Source organism: Anneissia japonica, unplaced genomic scaffold, assembly GCF_011630105.1.
Source record: "Anneissia japonica isolate Jap-2015-1 unplaced genomic scaffold, ASM1163010v1 scaffold376_len1572418_cov194, whole genome shotgun sequence".
Classification (NCBI taxonomy): Eukaryota; Metazoa; Echinodermata; class Crinoidea; order Comatulida; family Comatulidae; genus Anneissia; species Anneissia japonica.
In genome coordinates this window covers 150285-169694 of record NW_022741166.1, presented here as the reverse complement: position 1 = coordinate 169694, position 19410 = coordinate 150285, and the positions used below count along the sequence as shown (strand labels likewise).

Genomic DNA, 19410 nt, shown 5'->3' with positions numbered 1-19410 from the left:
TATTTTTAAACACACAAATACACTAGATGTTAAATCCATAAATTTAAACCTGATACAGTTATGACATGAATATCTTAACTTATAGAGGATTTAAACTTATGACATGGGTTTTAAAAGCAAAATATCCACCTACCAACACACTTGCCTTAATGCCTTGCATTAATTGTACTATCACCAGTTAATATTTTGCTCTTTTATTTATTTCAGATTGGTCTAGCAAAATTTAACTCAAGTGGTGGGAGTGCGAACAACGTGGTGTACCAAGAGCTACGGCTTGGCCAGGGACCAACTTTGCAAGAAGGCGACTCAGTGGAAGTGAAATACACAGGGTGGCTACTGGAAAACAAAGCGATAGGAACAGTTAGTAGTCAATAGTATAAAGTGTCTACTTGCTCGTAAACTAGGTTGAAATATAATAAAATGAATTGTAATTGATAGAAGACTAGAAGATTCGAAAATACTGTAAAACTTTCTTTATACTGTTAATCAGAATTTAAATGTTGTTGTTTTGTTAGAGATATACCATTGTGTAAATCAGATGAACTCTATATTCCTTAATTATAGCTTTAAAATTAAAAAAAAAAGAAAGAAAATATTTTCCATCAGTTTAGCAGACAAAAAATATAACAGTAATGTTTGTTGCATATACTTGTAAATTTTGTAATAAAAGGCCTGTAAATTATTGAGAACTATTTAAAAAATATCTAAATTGTACTAGTATTTTAGCTCACTGTGTCATGCGATGCAAGAATTAGGGCACTATAAAAAAAATAAGACTTACTAATACTGATATTGTATTATTGTTAATATTATCTTTAAAAAAAGAATACCAGTCAAGTTTCCCCCTAGCAATGATTCCCCTTTTCAACTCATTTCTACTTTCAACTTTTCCCCCTTACAATGTCTCCCTCTGCATACATGGTAAGGGACGAGATTCTTGGTGGGGCAAGTTTGTAAGGGGTTAGTTGATATGGGGTTACTTTGTGAGGGGGTGACTTGGCTGGTTCTCTTTTTAATTTAATGTATTTTATTATTAATTTTTATATTATTTATATAACATTTGTTTCTCTTACTGGTGACTATGAACATAAATCTTTTCTACAAATCATTTATTATATAATATAAATTTTATGATAATTGGCGTTCTTTACTATTTACTTTTCCACAGGCATTTGATAGTAACATGACAATGGACAAGGCATTTCGATTTAAGATTGGCAAGGGAAAGGTCATTAAGGTAAGGACATGATGAGCATAACTTTTGTTAACAGTATTAAGTAGGGCAGTTGAAGAATTAGTGCAGCTTAAGTTGAAGAATGGGTAAAGTTTAAGTCACAGGATGAGCGCAGCCTTAAGTTGTAGGATGTGGGCAGCTTTTAGTTGTAGGATGAGGATAGCTTTAAGTCGTATGATGAGGGTGGCTTTTAGTTGTAGGATGAGGACAGCTTTAAGTTGTAGGATGAGGGCAGCTTTAAGTTGTAGGATGAGGGCAGCTTTTAGTTGTAGGGTGAGGAAAGCTTTAAGTTGTAGGGTGAGGACAGCTTTAAGTTGTAGGGTGAGGACAGCTTTAAGTTGTAGGGTGAGGACAGCTTTTAGTTGTATCATGAGGACAGCTTTAAGTTGTAGGATGAGGGCAGCTTTATATTGTAGGTTGAGGAAGATTATAGCTGTAGGATGAGTACAGGCATTTGTAATTGGATGAAGTTAAGGTACAAGATGAGCATGCTTTTGGCTAGCATGAGGTGCTTGAGTTGCAAATTACTGGTAGTGAATGATACTATGTGACTTCTAGGGAGTCATCAGCTGGGTGTAATTTACTCGACCACTAGGGCTTAAATCTATCAACTTCTCGAAGGTATTTCACTCAACTGCCAGGAGGAAAACTCACTCATCCGCTAGGAGGAAAATTCACTCATCCGCTAGGTGGCGTATCAGCCAGCTGCTAGGAGTTAATTCACTGAGTGAATATTGGGTTTCACTTGACTGCCAGGGAATAATTCTAACTGCAAGGGTGTAAGTCCATTGACTTTTTATGGGGCAATTCACTAATTGCTATGTAATGAGTCATTTGCTAGGGAGTAAATCAGAAAACTGCTTGGAAATGTACTTACTGCTAGAAGATAAATCAGCCTGCATTTGGGGGTAACTCACTCAACTGCTAAAAGGTAAATTAAGGGATATCAGTTTCTAATTAGGTAATTTTGCTGAACTTCTAGGTTATTTCACCCAGCTGCTAAAGGGGGGAAAATCATTCACATTCTAGGGTATATATTACCTTCAAAGAAATAACATACCTGGGAGAGAGTAAATCAGTCAGCTGTTCAAATTTTTTTTATGAAACTTCTAGGGGTAAATCATTCAGCTGCTAGGGGTTAATTTACTCATCTGCTAGGGTAAAAAAAACTTGATTTCTAGGGTAATAATGCACTAGTGGGTAAATCAGACCCTTGACATTCATAATTGTTGAGTGATTCGTGCATTACAATAATCTATATTGCCTTGAATCCGTTTAAAAAATTGGTACAGGAAGGGAGGTTATAGAGATAAAATATAATTATAGCAAAAAAATTCAACATTGCGTTTTGTTTGGTTGTACATGCTCATACAGTAGAAATAGGGTTAATATTCTCTATCTAGATTTCTTTAAGAAATTAACATTAATTAATTAACATTAATACTTAATGTTGAAGATGTACTACAAGATATATTTAATATTCTTTAAAATAGAATTTAAAAAATTAATTGCATATGTTTTATATTTCAATAAGCTGTTAGTTTTAACGAATGTTTAAATAATAATGTATTCCTGTAATTTTGCATAGAACTTACAGCCAATTTATAGATTTTCATAGTAAAAGTTACGTAACTTATAAGAAACTGATTTTACATTTAGTTTTAAATGAATTGTATGTTTTTTGATAGACTTTATCTCAATGTTGGTAGTGTTGGTGTTGATGATAGCGATATTGATGAGAATGCTGATGAAGTTGGGGGTGGTAATTTGTGGTAGAGATGGTTGTAGTAAGGATGAGCAGAATTGTAATATGATAATCTTGTAATTTAAATTATATTTTCGGTATTTATAGGGGTGGGACCAAGGTGTGATTGGTATGAAGAAAGGTGGTAAACGTTTATTAGTTGTACCTTCAAACATGGCATATGGTTCAAGAGGCATGGGCTCCAGGATACCACCAAATGCAACCCTCATATTTGAGATTGAGATACGAAAGGTATGACAAGCTCCAACTATTATAATTATGCAAATGAATATAGTATTGCTGAGTAGATAATCACAGGGTACTCTACACTATGTTTATTCATGTATGCACATTTTTTTTAATGAAGAGTTTTACAGAGAACATTTTTATGAAACATTGTGGATCCAATTTAAAAGGAAAACAATCTTGGGCAAAATTGCGATCCCTATATCGAGCTTCTATACAAAACGCTACCAGGTTTCGCTGACTGCTCTAGCGATTTTATGGAAACTTGGCTTTACTGACTGTGCCCCAATCTTGAAAGAAACCAGTAACAAGTTTGCTTTCATATTTACTGGAGGTCATGGTTAAGATTTTGTGTACTCCCGATATCAATCTAATAATTTGAAGGAGCATTTATTAATAATGCAAAGTTCAGTCTATTTTAACTGCTGTGTTGCATCCTAAGCTGTGTATTTTCACGGCAGCATTTGTCATCAGACCTCAAGTGGTGTCCAATGACAGGGGAGGGGTCCATGCATGTTTCAAGGAAGGGGAATTTTTACCAGACTCCTTGCTGGCACTGCTACAGGACCAGTATCCTTTACTCTTATTTTTTAGGTGTAGTATTGTAGAGATATTTTTTTAGCCATTAAGCAACCTGATATTTGCAGAAATTGAACATTTTGGGGGGGATTGAAAGGAACGAATCATATACCATTAAGCTACATACCATCCATTACATATTTATTGAAGTTATAGTGTATATTTTGGAACCATATCTGTAGTAAGTAGAAAAAAAAACACTGTTACAATTTTTGAAAAGTATTAAGTTTAAAGAATCTGCCAGAATGAGCAATTTAATTGGCCGAAAAAGAGGGAGAATAAAAAGAGACAAAGGAAGGAAGTACATTTAGACTTCCGTCACTGATCACCTTGACATTCATCCCTCCTGGGATGCACGAAGGATAAGGGTAAAAATTACTAAGAATTTATCATTATTTGATAATTTTTTTAAAGTAATCTGATCAGTTTTGCCCTGCTATGCAATGGTGGGTGTATTGCTTCCGTTAACTGTAGATCTGAGCATGCTCAGAAGATGTGGATGTGAATTCTAAGCGTCAATTATATTGCAACATACGCACAATATAATCCAATTATTCGACCCCTTCAACAGTTTATATTCTTAATGTATTGAACTCACGTAGTGTGCTTTTATATTTATGGTGGTTTTGTCATCTTGACCTGCATTTGTTATCAATATCTTAAAATTTTAATTTCTTTTTATATCGTTGCTGTATTTAATTATTTAATTGTATGTTAAAGCTTTTAATATTTAACTTGTACAGTAGTTGTAAAATTGTAGCAATTCTTTTTTTCACCACCTTTTAAAATATTGTTGAATAAACTTTTTTGAATTGAATTGAAAGGTGGATAGGATACTTTCTTAATCAGTGACCATTCTGGGCATGCTCAGAAAAAGGCAAATGCATATTTTATGTGGCATAGGCTTTTTATTCATACCAATTTCATAATCAAATGCACTAGAATTTTACAAACCAGATAGACTTTCTGGGGATACTTAAAACATTCACACGTATTTCTGACAAGATTTTAGTGGAGAATATTAGAAAAAAAATTTCAAGCAATTTCAAGTACATCACATTCATTTATTTATCAGTATTTTGATGTGTATAACTACCTCTTTAACCAGTCATTTTTCAAGACATATTAAGAAAAATCTGTCTCCTGTGATAGTCCGTGGGATAGATTACAAAAAAACATGCATTCTAATTCTAATATACAGTATATGACTTACCACAGTATTCAGCTACTAATATACATGACTTACCTTAGTGTTTTACTATTTGCTTTACATCTGACCAGCAGTATATAATAGCCAGTAGTAGCCAAGCACAATTACCTGATGTTGACGTGTGACTCGTCGAAACATGACATTCAGGAGTATCCTATATTAAACAAGTTTTACTATTAATATCAAATCATTTGACCTCACTACTAATATTTTTTGGGTGTAATTTTTTGCAGGACCAGTATTATTTCTTGGCATGTTTTTAAGAATTACTGCCATAATTCCAAATATGCAAATTGAATTATAATTTCATAGTCTGGGTGGGTGTAATGCTAATTTGACCATGAATTTTTAGACAGGCATAACATTTTCAATCCAATTATTATAGCTAAGCCACCACATGCAAGTTAAGTTGATTGATAGCTTTAATGGTGGATGATTAAAATAATGACATGCAAGCAGACAGCCTTCCAGAGTAGTGATTGATCCCTCCCTTATATGTCTGTTGATCAGGGTGAGCTTCCTCGGACATAGCCTTCATAAAATCTCTTGGGGTAGGGACAGACTCTGATAAATGCCACCTGTAAAACCAGGGCTAGGGGTAATATTCATGCAGACTACACCCTTCCTGGCTTACACACTTTGATGGAGGTGTGGTAAAAAGTTTAATGCCTTATGACTTTGGTCTCAAAAAACCTTTAAAGCCAACCAAATATGACATCAACATTTTTTAGTATACTACACTGGTGCAGATGTACTGAGGTAGTGGAATTTTTTTGTAAAATGGAATGTGTTAAGTTTCATTTGAGTTCATTTCATTTGACAGGTATGCCAATTACAGTGTGAATGTAGCTGCAACAGGGAGTTGGTAATTGGTCCTACGTTTTGTCAAATGACCAGTGGCTAATAGCAGCTTGTCCGATAATGGACTATGTTCAGAGTAATTTTGACCTACTGTAGTTTGTGCAGTATACTTGTGCTGCTATGAGGAGCCTATTTTTTATGGAGTGGTTACAATTTTGTGGAACCTAATTTTGCATTGCTTCCAAGTTATAAGCTATAAGTTTCCATCATCCCCTGTTACAAGCGCTTGTAAAAATACTGTGTCCTAAACTACAAAATTTCACTAATATAATTTCCTTAAGGTCAAAATATAGGGCATTATACTCTCTACTTTTTGTTTTATTATTTGTTCATATAAATAAACCTAGTTTAAGTATTTGCAAGTTTTGCTTTCCATAGACTATACCACTTTAACTGAATACAGTTACGTAAGTAGATAAGGTACAAGGTAAATAAAATTAAGTTGAAGATTATTATTCTTTGGGAGTACTGCCAAACTGCCATATTTAATTATGGATTCAGTTGGCAAGGGTATACAAACAGCCAATAATAAAATCATCTGCAGAGATAATGATAGATTAAAATCTTTTCAGACTTAATAATAACAGGAAAATGATTTACTTCATAATAATAATAACAGGAAAATGATTCCCCCTGGTCATTATACTCGCCTTGTTATGTAAGGATAAGTGTCCCTTAAATTGTCTCATATATTTACTTTTAAAATCGAAAAAGTTTAGCTAGTTGATTCAAACTCGCTTTCTGGATCAAATTATGTGAATGAAGGTTATACGAAATTGTCACCCATAGCAACAACCTCTTGGAGAGGTTCAGGAAGGAAGATAAGATTTTTTTTCTTGGTAAATTTGTTGACTTTGTCTAATCAATGCGCTTGCGAGTTCTTGGACAATACTTATTATAACTTTTGTTCACATTGCTGGCTTGGATACTTGGAAAAATACTCATGATTCGTGTGTTTGCATCATGGATCACTGGGAATTATAAAAAGGTAATTTGCTGAATATGATGTTATGTGGTTTAGTGGTGAGGCACTTAACTTCTAATTCTAGGATATGGGTCCAAATCAATGCTTGTCTCAGTACCGTATTATTTGGAAGTATGCAGGGTTGAAATTTAGGCTAAGCACTGGAGTTTTCAGTTTAGCACTTAAAGGCACTCAATTTTGGTCTGGGTTCTTCCAACAATGACCACTTCTACAATTTTTCCACTAGCTCTCTGCCCCTTACTAATTTTTGCTAAGGTCCCACAAAATGATGCTCTGGAAATGTTGATCGTTTCTTTCTCTAACCTTTTCGTGAATATGCTTGTGTCCTCATCTTTACATCTTTATTTTTTCGGAAATTCTAAATTAGAATAACATAGATTCATTCTCATATTTTTAACATTTATTATATAATTTTTGGAATTAAAAAAATCAAATATGTAACAAAGTAAACAATCGCAATATTATTATTACCATTTTATTTATTTATTTATTTTCCCAACCAACAGCAAACACAAAGTTCGCCACTTACAGGAGGGAACACAAACCACAACGAACAATACAAGAAATACATCAAACATTAAACCGAACTACTAATAATATTACGAAACATACGAAAGTCATTACCGAAAATATCTAACTCAGGATTTTTTAAAACAAGGGAATTATAACTTTGACTTAGACTACAAACATAACCATTTTTTAAAACATTAACTCTACAAAAAGGAATGTAAAACCTAGGATTGTTTCTGAGACGGCGACTAAATTACAATTGAACAGGGCATTAACACATTTATATAAAAAATCAAGATCAAAACAATTTCTACGGGACTAAGGAGATTGCTTATTGTTGTTTTTATTATGTTTCATTTTTATGATTATTATGTGGCTTCCTTATTCCTAAAATCTCCTTTGATGAAGGCCTCTTTCTCCTTATGACTAGTTTTAATTAATATCCGTTTTGTTCAAAACATGCATAACGAGTTAACATCATTCTATCCAACTATTAATAATAATAATAATGTTGTATTTATATAGCACATATTGCACATTGCCTCTATGCGCTTTACAGAGAAATAATATAGGCCAACTGAGAAAAAGCAAATAACAATAAAACAGTAACAATAAAATAAAATAAAAATAATCATAATAACAATAACAATGAGACTAAACTACTCCTATTCCTATTCCTATTGTCTACAATATTGTTATTTTTTTTTTTTTATCATTCCTTTTTTTTTAATTTTTCCTTGTTTAACCAGTACAAGTAACAAAGCATAATTGAAGGAGTATGGAGTATTTCATATGGAGTCTTTGAATTCTAAGTTTCTTATTTTTTGTGGGGAAGTTTATTACATTCTGTTCTTTTATTACTTGATAATCCAGGGTTGTTTATTTAATAAGAAATTTATAAACTCACACACATAAAAGAGAGGACAATTTCACATCCTGCATCTCTATCATATATATATCAAACTTAACTTTCACTTGTAATTTAGAAGTTTTTAGAAAATTGTCTATATACCTAATGAACCCAAAACTATAAAAAACTGGGTTTTCTTAATACAATTACTTCAATTGTACAGCTTTGTTGTACCATGATTATCTATTTTTCCCCCTTATGATATACAACTTTTTGCTATCTGTTAATATTGCCAGATCAAGTTCGGAAGAGAACGTGATGACACAGGATCGTTGTCATCTGCATCTGAGAGTATCGATCCGCCTATGAGGGCGCTGCCTGATGAACCTATTGGCCTCAGCATTCCAAAGTAAGCATTCAATGTGTTGTGGATTCATAATTGTGACTATTTTCAACAATGGCAATTAATCTATTTTTATTTGACCACCACACTCAAGCCTTATTTACATGAGCTAAATGTTTGCCGAGACTTCTCATAATATTCATTAGCTGAGTCGGCTAAACTGGTGGTAGACACAGTTGGTGCACCGAACTGTGAATATCCATTGGTCCCCGGTTCAATTCCATCTATTGTTCTTGTGTTTCAGCTGGAGGGCTAGAATACAAGTAGCCATGGCATACAGTTTTTCGGATGAGATGTTTAAGTGTTGGTCCTGTGTAAAATATGGCCCATGTGTATATTAAAGAAAGCAGTACACACTTTGGAAAAGAGTAGGGGACCAAGATCATCATAATTTGAGTGAATTCAAACCAAAATAGAGGTACAATTTAAAATGACCTTGAAAATTGAGGGGGGCGGTAATTGTTTGCAGTTTAATAAAATACAGTGGTACACCCACCTCAATGTCTATTTTTTACATGGGTGTTATACAAACAACCCGTGGTAATCTCACATGGATGTGCCTTCACACAGACATGATGTAGCAGGGGAACCTTGCTAATTTGTTCAGCAAGTATCCAATGTAACACGTGGTCTCGTGTGAATTATGTGTTACTTTACATGAGGTGAACTTCAAAAGTTAATTGTAAGAGGATAATTTTTTTCTTTCATATAAGGTTACTCTACATCAATATTTATGCTATTTTTTTTATAATAATTTCAAATTTAAACTTTCACTTCTAATAAAATGATGATTTTGTATATATAAAGGAAGTTAATTTTATATCTTGAAAAATAAATTACAACAGATGGAAGTTCAAAAGTTCAAATGAACTTTAGCTTGATTACATACTGTATGTCTTAATAACTAATAATAAGGGACACTTTGGTTTGGAATGTGTCTCCTTAATAATTGTTGTCCATATAATAATAATTATTCAACATTTTGTATTTTAAATGAATCAGGACAGGACTCTCAGTCTCTAAACCTTTCACTCTTTTCTACAACAGTATAATATTTATGTTTTTCTATTTTTAGCAACAACGACATGAAGATGCAGTCAAACTCCTCAGATCATCTATCAACTGTAAGTTTATTTCTCATTAACCAATTGACTACGAAAGTCTCAGGTATAAGAGACAGCTATGGACCTAATGAACCCAAAATTATAAAAAACTGGGTTTTCTTAATACAATTACTTCAATTGTACAGCTTTGTTGTACCATGATTATCTATTTTTCCCCCTTATGATATACAACTTTTTGCTATCTGTTAATATTGCCAGATCAAGTTCGGAAGAGAACGTGATGACACAGGATCGTTGTCATCTGCATCTGAGAGTATCGATCCGCCTATGAGGGCGCTGCCTGATGAACCTATTGGCCTCAGCATTCCAAAGTAAGCATTCAATGTGTTGTGGATTCATAATTGTGACTATCTTCCACAATGGCAATTAATTTATTTTTATTTAACCACCACATCCAAGCCTTATTTACATAAGCTAAATGTTTGCCGAGACTACTCATAATATTCATTAGCTGAGACGGCTAAATTGATGGTAGTCACAGTTGGTGCACCGAACTGTGAATATCCATTGGTCCCCGGTTCAATTCCATCTATTGTTCTTGTGTTTCAGCTGGAGGGCTAGAATACAAGTAGCCATGGCATACAGTTTTTCGGATGAGATGTTTAAGTGCTGGTCCTGTGTGCAATATGGCCCATGTGTATATTAAAGAAAGCAGTACACTCTTTGGAAAAGAGTAGGGGACCAAGATCATCATAATTTGAGTGAATTCAAACCTTTCCAAAATAGAGGTACAATTTAAAATGACCTTCAAAATTGAGGGGGGGGGGGCCGGTAATTGTTTGCAGTCTAATAAAATACAGGTCACCTACTTTGTCGAAGTAGGTAACTTTGTCAGAAGGTTTTTTAATTGATCTAGTTAGCAAACGTGTCAATATTGCTGAAAATATAAGAAATCTCTTGACAACCTCTATGCTAGCTGGAGATCAAATGGTTGCTAACTAGAGATCAAAAGGGGTCCCATCTTATTGAGTTCAATGAAAACTCACAAGTGCAGGGATGGTCACTATACCAATGCTTGAGTTGAGCATCAAAAGGAACTATTTGTATCATATCATATATACACTTCAGTAACAAAAGAAGTATAACCAGATTTAAGATAATTTATTATATGTCATATGGGAAAAATACCTAGGCAGGCAGTAGAGGTACAGAGTACATCAGCCAAGGATAAAAATAGGCTTGAAAATGCACACAGATCCATGGTAATATCTTGGGAGTGGTACACCCACCTCAATGTCTATTTTTTACATGGGTGTTATACAAACAACCCATGGTAATCTCACATGGATGTGCCTTCACACAGACATGATGTAGCAGGGGAACCTTGCTAATTTGTTCAGCAAGTATCCAATGTAACATGTGGTCTCGTGTGAATTATGTGTTATTTTACATGAGGTGAACTTCCAAAGTTAATTGTAAGCGGATAATTTTTTTCTTTCATATTAAGTTACTCTACATCAATATTTATGCTATTTTTTATAATAATTTCAAATTTAAACTTTCACTTCTAATAAAATGATGATTTTGTATATATAAAGGAAGTTAATTTTATATCTTGAAAAATAAATTACAACAGATGGAAGTTCAAAAGTTCAAATGAACTATAGCTTGATTACATATTGTATGTCTTAATAACTAATAATAAGGGGACACTTTGGTTTGGAATGTGTCTCCTTAATAATTGTTGTCCATATAATAATAATTATTCAGGCAGGGACGGACAACATTTTGTATTTTAAATTAATCAGGACAGGACTCTCAGTCTCTAAACCTTTCACTCTTTTCTACAACATTATAATATTTATATTTTTCCTTTTTTTAGCAACAACGACATGAAGATGCAGTCAAACTCCTCAGATCATCTATCAACTGTAAGTTTATTTCTCATTAAGCAATTGACTGCGAAAGTCTCAGGCAATTATAGGGTTACTAAATAAATTGTAGATATAGGAACTCAGGCACACATTCATGAATGCTAGAGTACTGTGATAGGATGCTACTGGAGGTCTCTATTACAAAACTCTAGAATTTCTTTAATAATTTAACCATAGAGTTATTTAATGAATCCTGGACAACTTGATGAACATACCCAGAAGCACTGTGTGCTGTTGTAGTTGGACAAGAGTACTACTAGGCCGAGCAGTGACTGGTTCACTGTTACGTCACAACCACCAGTTTAGCCAACTGAGCTTTACTGTTCTCATACAAAGTGACATTATCATAATTATGATGGTCATACTGGTTTTTTAATTATGATGGTCTTAGTTGCTTCTGGATGGGAACCCATAGTATAACAAATACTAGTTCAACAAAGGGTGGGTGATCACCTTGGAGTATACTCCAAGGTGATCACCCACCCTTTGTTGAACTACTATTTGTTATACTGTGGGTTCCCATCCAGCGCTGATATTATTTGAAAAATATAATAAAAAGCTTATGTTGTTTTCGATAGGCTTTGTCATTTCAGTGTGCTGATTCTTCTCTGGCTAGGTTAGTGTTCTAAAGTAGCTCTTAACAGGATCAAGAAGCCTGTAAATGTGCTTTGTAACTGAAAGAAGCGATGCAATGCTTATTAACATATACAGTAAACATCCTAAACCTGCACACAATTTGCACTGCCGTACAACAGTTCTGATCATTTTTGAGATATTTGGAATTTGATTAATATTTGGGCAACGTTTACAAAAAGTGGGTGCAGCTCCCCAAGGATTACAACTAACTAAACAGGCGAATCTAATTTGAGGTTTTTAAGAGGAATTACTTTTGATATGTAAAAATAAGGCAAGCAATTTTTTAAATGTTTGTTCAGTGTCACACTTATTAATGCTACTACATATTAATGGCTTGTTAATTTTATTATCAAGTGATATCAAGTTAGAATTTGGTGCCCTCAACAGTAAGGTCATAGGATCAAATCACACTTCATCCATTATGTCCTTAATCAAGACAGTTATCTATGTTAGTCCTTTCTCAAATTGAGACTATAAATTGGTGCATGATATGATGCCAGTATTGCTCAATATTCCTGGCTAAATATAACTCTTATATAGCAATGTGAATATTGCCTTTTCCATTAACAAGAGCATTATTGTTCTTTTTGAGATACTTACTGGCAAGCATTAAGTAATTAAATATATTGACATTGAAGATACCTTTATTTGGTTTTAGGTATTATTGTTGTAATTGGTGCACTTACAATTTTATTTTATTTGACATACAACCAATAGCAAATTCATTGTTATTAGGAAGGAAGGAGTCTAATGCAAGTGACAAAAAATTATATTAACATATTTACAGATAATTGAATACAGACATACAAGTCATTTCATCATAAGTCCTCCAGATCTATAAGTCCTATGCTAGTATCTCCTGGCACAGTATTGTATATACCTCATACATACATGTATACTTTTAGGAGAGAAAAATAGAGAAGTCTTAAAATATCATCTATTTACATTTACTAAATTATGTTACGCTGTGAATTCCAGTACAAGATAGTAGCATTATTGTATGCATGTGAATTTGGCGCCTACTAGTTTGAGTCACTCTGCGATGTTTCACGATTTCCTGTTCGAAATCACGCTACTGATAATCAGTGCCAAGAAATTCTTCATCAAACTCAACATTATGCGAAGGACAAGATAATTTTTGGCTAAGCGGACATCTACCAAGGAATCAACTTGAAGCCAATGGACACGATGAAACCAGTTAAGAAGAGTTTTAGCTTTAACCCATCGGTTAATAAACCATATTTTAATTTTCCATCACAGAGCCCAGGCCCAAACAAGGCTAAGTTGATTTCCAGGATGGCAAAGATGGGCCAGCCAATGCTACCTCTGTCATCAACTCCAGGCCAAGACAGCACAGATTCAGATGTAGAGGTAGGAATCATTACCCAGTTTTTTCTAATTTTCTGCTACTTGCAGGTCATTTCTGCATGCCACTGTAGATGGAATGCATTTCAGTGTCTTAGATGTGCGTATGTTGTCCTAATTCTCATTTCTTCAGTGCACAAATACTATGTTATTCATATGATAATCACATAGTCACTGAGCAGATTTCTTCAGGGAGGTATGCATGTCTGTGCATATATTTGGACAGCCTCACACCATCCATTTAGGTAAAGCTCTGACAGATATTTAAAACAATAAACTCAACAAAATGTCAGATTGGTTCCTATAGGTTTCTGATAAAAATTCTTGCGTCCATCTTGCAATGTTCAAAAATTAATATTAATAAGCCTTTCTGGACTGGTGTAGGATAAGCAAGTCTTGTGGTAGGTGTAACTTCTCATACTACCATAAATCCAGGTGTAGAAGCCAATAATTTTACAAAAATATCCAATCTTTAAGTGTGAAATCAGCTTATACAATGGTAGCAAAGCTTTTTTTCATAAGCTAAGGCTTGTTGAATAAGCGCCAAATTAGTGAGGTGAGTGTTTGTTATGACCTTAAATCAATCTAGTGTTTAAATCAATCTAGTGATTCAATGTAATATTAACAAGCATTAAAAGTTATTGTGGCATAAATATTTAAAATTATTGGTTTTCTTCTTGAAGTTTTTCATATGTTGCTAATGGCCTTTGACTGTAAAATGTTTGCTAGTTTTTTTTGTCTAAAGAAAAACATAACATTCTATTTATAAGGAAATGTATTTCTTAAAAAAAAAAAACAATTTGTCTTGTATGATACTCATTTATTTATTAGATAATGTAGAAGCTAATTATGAGATGGTTAATATTTGTAAATATCTAGAGCGCAAAACTATTAGGTATCAGAAAACTGTTATGTAAAAATGTAATCAAGGTTGAATGGATTTTTAAAAAAGAGACTGAGTGTTTTTAAAGTTTAATACATCGTTTTTTAGAATTTTGGTAATATTTGTCTTCTAAAAAGTATCAAAACGTTTGTAAGAATTGATTTTTAAAAAAATCTGCTTGATCGAGCCTTTAATTTTCGCTAAGGAAATACTTAATTTAAACCAATAGTTCAAGGAATTAACTAGAAGGGGTCTTAGTAATTTGTGGGGTTTTCAAACACAAGTAATATATGGACTCTTAAATTATTAATACAGTAGCCACTGTTGTGTGTACGTCATATTACCCACAAGATCAAATCAGTATGGGAGATTATGCATTGGGCTACAAATAGATTCAAGCAGTTTATACAATACTTTAAAAAATATAATTTGTATAATTTGTATTATAAATCCTTTAAGTCCTACATATTGATCGAATGATACAACATGACCATAGAAACCAACTAATGTTTGTACCTTTAGGTATTAAGAAACTACACCATTTACAAGAAAGTACCTTGACCAAAAAGTCTGTTCAAATTTAATTGGTGGCTTAAGTTTAAACCTCTGCTTCAATGCCAATTTAATGTACTTTGCAATTCACATCTTTCGTTTTCTCAAGGCCAAATGATGTATGTGACAGGAGGGAATCGGTTTCTATTAGATTAATCATTGCAATAAATCATGCAAAATAATATGTTAATTTAAATGTATAATTTCTGTACATAGATCATTTATTTTAAAATTGATAAATAATAAATGTAATATTGTTAATTGATGTTATTGTTTTTTGGCGTGGATTTTAATGTTATGACTGTAGTTTTGTGTTGTTGAAAGGATACTGCATTGCATGATATTTGATGTAGAACACGCTTCTCAAAAATGTTCACTGTTCCGAGAAAAACATTCTGTCTGAAGTGTTTGGAAATTTGTATTTAATAATCACTCGATGTGTCCTGACAATTAGCGTAATCTTCTACACATTTGCACAATTGTTGATAAATTGTTTTCATTACTTAGTTGTTTTATTTTATTTGAATGATATTATGGTCATGTTACTCTAAAAATTATGGCTGAGGGAGGGGATGGCCTAACTGATGGGGTACCAAAGTCCCTTAAACCTCCCACTACCCACCACCCCCTATTTACTGGTAACCCCAATTTCTACTAATGCTATACTCTATTTGAGGTTATGCACAGTACCGGAAGATGATCAAGAAAGTATAACTGGGTCTAAGAGTAATAGAATAAAGTATCAGAAGGAAAAAGTTTTTTTTTAAACTATTTTTCTCCAAGTGCTCATTTAAATTTGTGTCCTGTCTGAATTATTAAGACAAGCTCCTAGATTCTACAACTTATTCCCAATTAACAGAATTGTTTTTATCAATGTTAGAAATGTGTTGTTTTTGGTTTCTTTTATTTAATAAATTTTGATTGAATTTGAAACAATTTTTTTTTTACAGCAATCAGTACATATAATGTCTGTAATTTCTTATATTATAGTAAGTTTATAGTTTCTAAATGTTGTTTTGAATATTTTTTTTGGAAAAGTTATATTATAGTTAAAACTTTGTAACTTATCGTGCTGTGCAATTGAGCCACGTGGCTGCTGTTTTTGTATAATTGCATTAAAAAATGAGTATTATTATGACATATTCAGATAAAAACAATATCCATATATTATTATTATTACAGTGTCAATACTCCTTTAATATATTTTACTGTTTTTGGAATTATAACATTTCCTAAAAATTAGAATTGATGTAAGATAGATCCAAAATATTTAGATTTTGACAATGGGAGGGTCATTTGAATTAGTACTTGATAAAAAAGATTACATTTAACCTTATTTTTGTAGGTCATGGATATTCTACTAAGGACATTGATAAGTTTGTAATATCAAATTAATTGATTATATCCATCCATAGAATTATTGTAGATTAATATATAGTAGTCTACTACTATATAATAACTCCATGGCCCATCATAAAAATTGTAAATTTTATAGTACCTTTAAGAATAATGTAATTGATAAAACACTATCCTTATACAAGTATATTGTACTTGTCTTCCAAGTCTGTCACTTGCACCTCTGCATTTGAAGGCCACAATAATATCAGATAACGTGTTGTAAAAGTAATAAAATATTATGTTTTTTATTGATTAAATCATATTAGTGGGGCTCAAATGTATCAAATAATAATGATTATAATATTTTGACATGATAAAGCTTGCATTCCTGGGAGTGTTCTTATCTTCAAGGAAGTGATTGCGATATTCATAATATATGATAATATAAAACAAGTATGCAACAAGTTATATATTATAACAAAATACACCATGCTGAAGAAACTAAACTAATAATTCTTTATTTAAACAAAAGTAATAAATGTTTATTATACAACAGGTCAAAGGAGTCTCCCAGAAAAACGATGCTGTGTTTTGCACTCCTGCAAACAAGCAAAATTCTTTCTGAAACTAATTATCTCCTACAAATGCATAATATTTGCATGATTTTACTACTGCATTGTCATATGTCTCCCTGAAATCAGCTGACCATGGCTTACCACTACGCATATCAATATACATATTAAATCTCATCAAACCAAGATTTCCCGAACTTGACTTCTTCCAAACATGACTTTTCTTAACTTGGAACCTGATATATAAACAGGAGCCATATTAGTCAAATAATCTATAAAAAAATATAAAAAATAAATTAAAATGGATAGTACTTTGACTAATACGTATTACTAATAGCTTCATCAGTTGAATAAAGAAGTTATCTTGAGCTAGCGAAAGCTCATGTTTCGATTAAGTTTGTTTATGGAAGAATAAAATATTTTTATTCCTCCATGGTTAGTCTAAAGGCTGTCTTCTGCTAGGCAAACTTATTCAGGTGAATCGAAAGGATTGGTTCATGGGCATGCTCATTCACATTTCTATTCGAGTTTTCGCTTCAGTGAAATCAGTAGTTTGAACTGTTTCTACTTTTTGCGAAGCAAAAAAGTGCCCAACCAATCATAGCTCAGGAATCAAACTGACACTTTTGGAAAAACATTCAACAACAAAGTACTACTCATTTTAGCATTTGTGTATCTATTTGTTGCATTCAATTAAATAAAAAGAAGTAGGCCTACAGTAAATTTACAATATCTACAGTAAAATTACACATAAAATGTATATTATTAAACAAACAAGATTTGATTTTTTTATTAACTAAATTCTGTCCAAAATAACAAAGAAACTGTAAATATTTCTAACTCAAAATAGAAATGCATTGATTGTCATGACAGAATTTTATTGCTTTTGGAGACAGGCTTTAACAATATTACACCATGCTGTCTGGGAGCAGTCTGTACCTATGCTTCACATTTTAGCATTTAGATGTTTGAAATATTACAGAACTGATATCTGTATTCTACATACATATTATGAGCTTTGTGTCAAACATTTCTTCTGAAAAATCTTAATAGAGGATATGATATTGTTTAATTATTCTTCTGCATTTATTGTTTTGTTGATAAACATGTTGCCCCTAGAGATCGACACTAACTTGCTCAGCAGTATTTAAAATTAGAATCAGGAAGGTAGAGCTGTATTATTGATGTTGCTTTGAGGAAACACTTGCTCTAGAATGAATTGAGGCAAGTCTGTGTCAACAGTTGATTACATTAAGGTTCTACTGTAGCTAGAAAAAGGAGAAAGAAAAGAGAAGGAAAATAGAAGAAAAGATGAAGCATGTGTTTTTTAGGGTCTCTAATCTCGTAGTCTTTTTTATTTCCGATTAGGAACACTCTCCGGCTGAAATGACCGGGCATACGTCACATATAGTCAATAAACGGCCAGCTCGAGCACCCAAGCCAGTCCCAAGGAATGGTCACATGCCTGATCCTAACCAACTTAGCCATGGACAACAAACCAACTTGAGCAACCAATCACAACAAATGCATGGTAAGTGAAGAGGATGTTTTCTTTTTTCTCACTACTAAAAGAAAATTCACTTACTAAGCCTAATAAATGAAAAGGAGTTTAGAGTAGCTCTCCTGTACTGTATGTTGCAAGTTAGTTAACGTATGCAGTGGCAATTGGAGCGACGGTAAGCTTTGACTTTATTTATTTAACAGGATTTAGGATTTGAGACTAAGGCTGTTCAGGGGTCCCAAGTTGAAAGAAATCTCTTCCTGGAGATCTGGTTGAACGAGCAGTCTTAACAGATCTAATTTCAGTTTGCTGTGCATGGTGATATACTAATTGGCACTGCATTCTGTGAGACAATTAATAATGGTAGTGGTAAACACATGCACATATTGAGAATTTGGTGGGAGATTGGTTATTTTCCAGGAGATCTTTCTTGCTTGTGAGAGTGCAGGAGACCTGGAGACCGTCCTGATTTCTGGGAGGCTCCCTAGACTTGTACTCCTGTGCTGGTTAAACACTGCTTGTGTATCCCATCTATTTTTTCATCCAGGAGCATAAATGGGTAACTGGTAAGATGTAAATAGACTAGAGGAAGTTTATTAGTGCTGATAGATTATATGCGTGACTAGGGATATTCCCCAAGGGAACGAAGACATTGCCACATTCTATATGGTAGATTCTATGCCTAATTACCAAAGTAAAAAATCTATTTATAAAGTTTACTTTAAAACAGGTGCTCTCTTGATATAAATAACTGATAAATAAACATAGAGCTATTAAACAACTAGAGTGCTGACAAGATGGTGAAGCAATGCAGAGTTATGTATGTGTACCATCCAAGATTGCCGCCGTAGGAAAGTGCCACCTTCAGGCTTAGTATACATATTATTACCATAAATAAGCCCTCTGACGGGTTATTATTTGATTAATGATAATTAGTATTGAT

At 33.0% G+C, this 19410-nt stretch overlaps 1 protein-coding gene across 8 annotated transcripts in view; it reads left to right on the top strand.

The window, feature by feature from the left end:
• The window catches only part of LOC117118589 (FK506-binding protein 15-like), a 74493-nt gene that overhangs the window by 27431 nt on the left and 27652 nt on the right, over positions 1-19410 (top strand). For 7 of the 8 annotated variants that reach the window (XM_033263212.1, XM_033263215.1, XM_033263211.1 and 4 more), the window contains 7 exons: positions 208-360; positions 1169-1237; positions 3087-3230; positions 8516-8628; positions 9698-9746; positions 13517-13627; positions 18335-18497. In XM_033263212.1, the coding sequence (XP_033119103.1) occupies positions 208-360; positions 1169-1237; positions 3087-3230; positions 8516-8628; positions 9698-9746; positions 13517-13627; positions 18335-18497 (802 nt within the window). Of the gene's footprint in view, positions 1-207; positions 361-1168; positions 1238-3086; positions 3231-8515; positions 8629-9697; positions 9747-11568; positions 11618-13516; positions 13628-18334; positions 18498-19410 lie in introns of all 8 variants that reach the window. The other variant, XM_033263209.1, reaches the window with a different exon arrangement.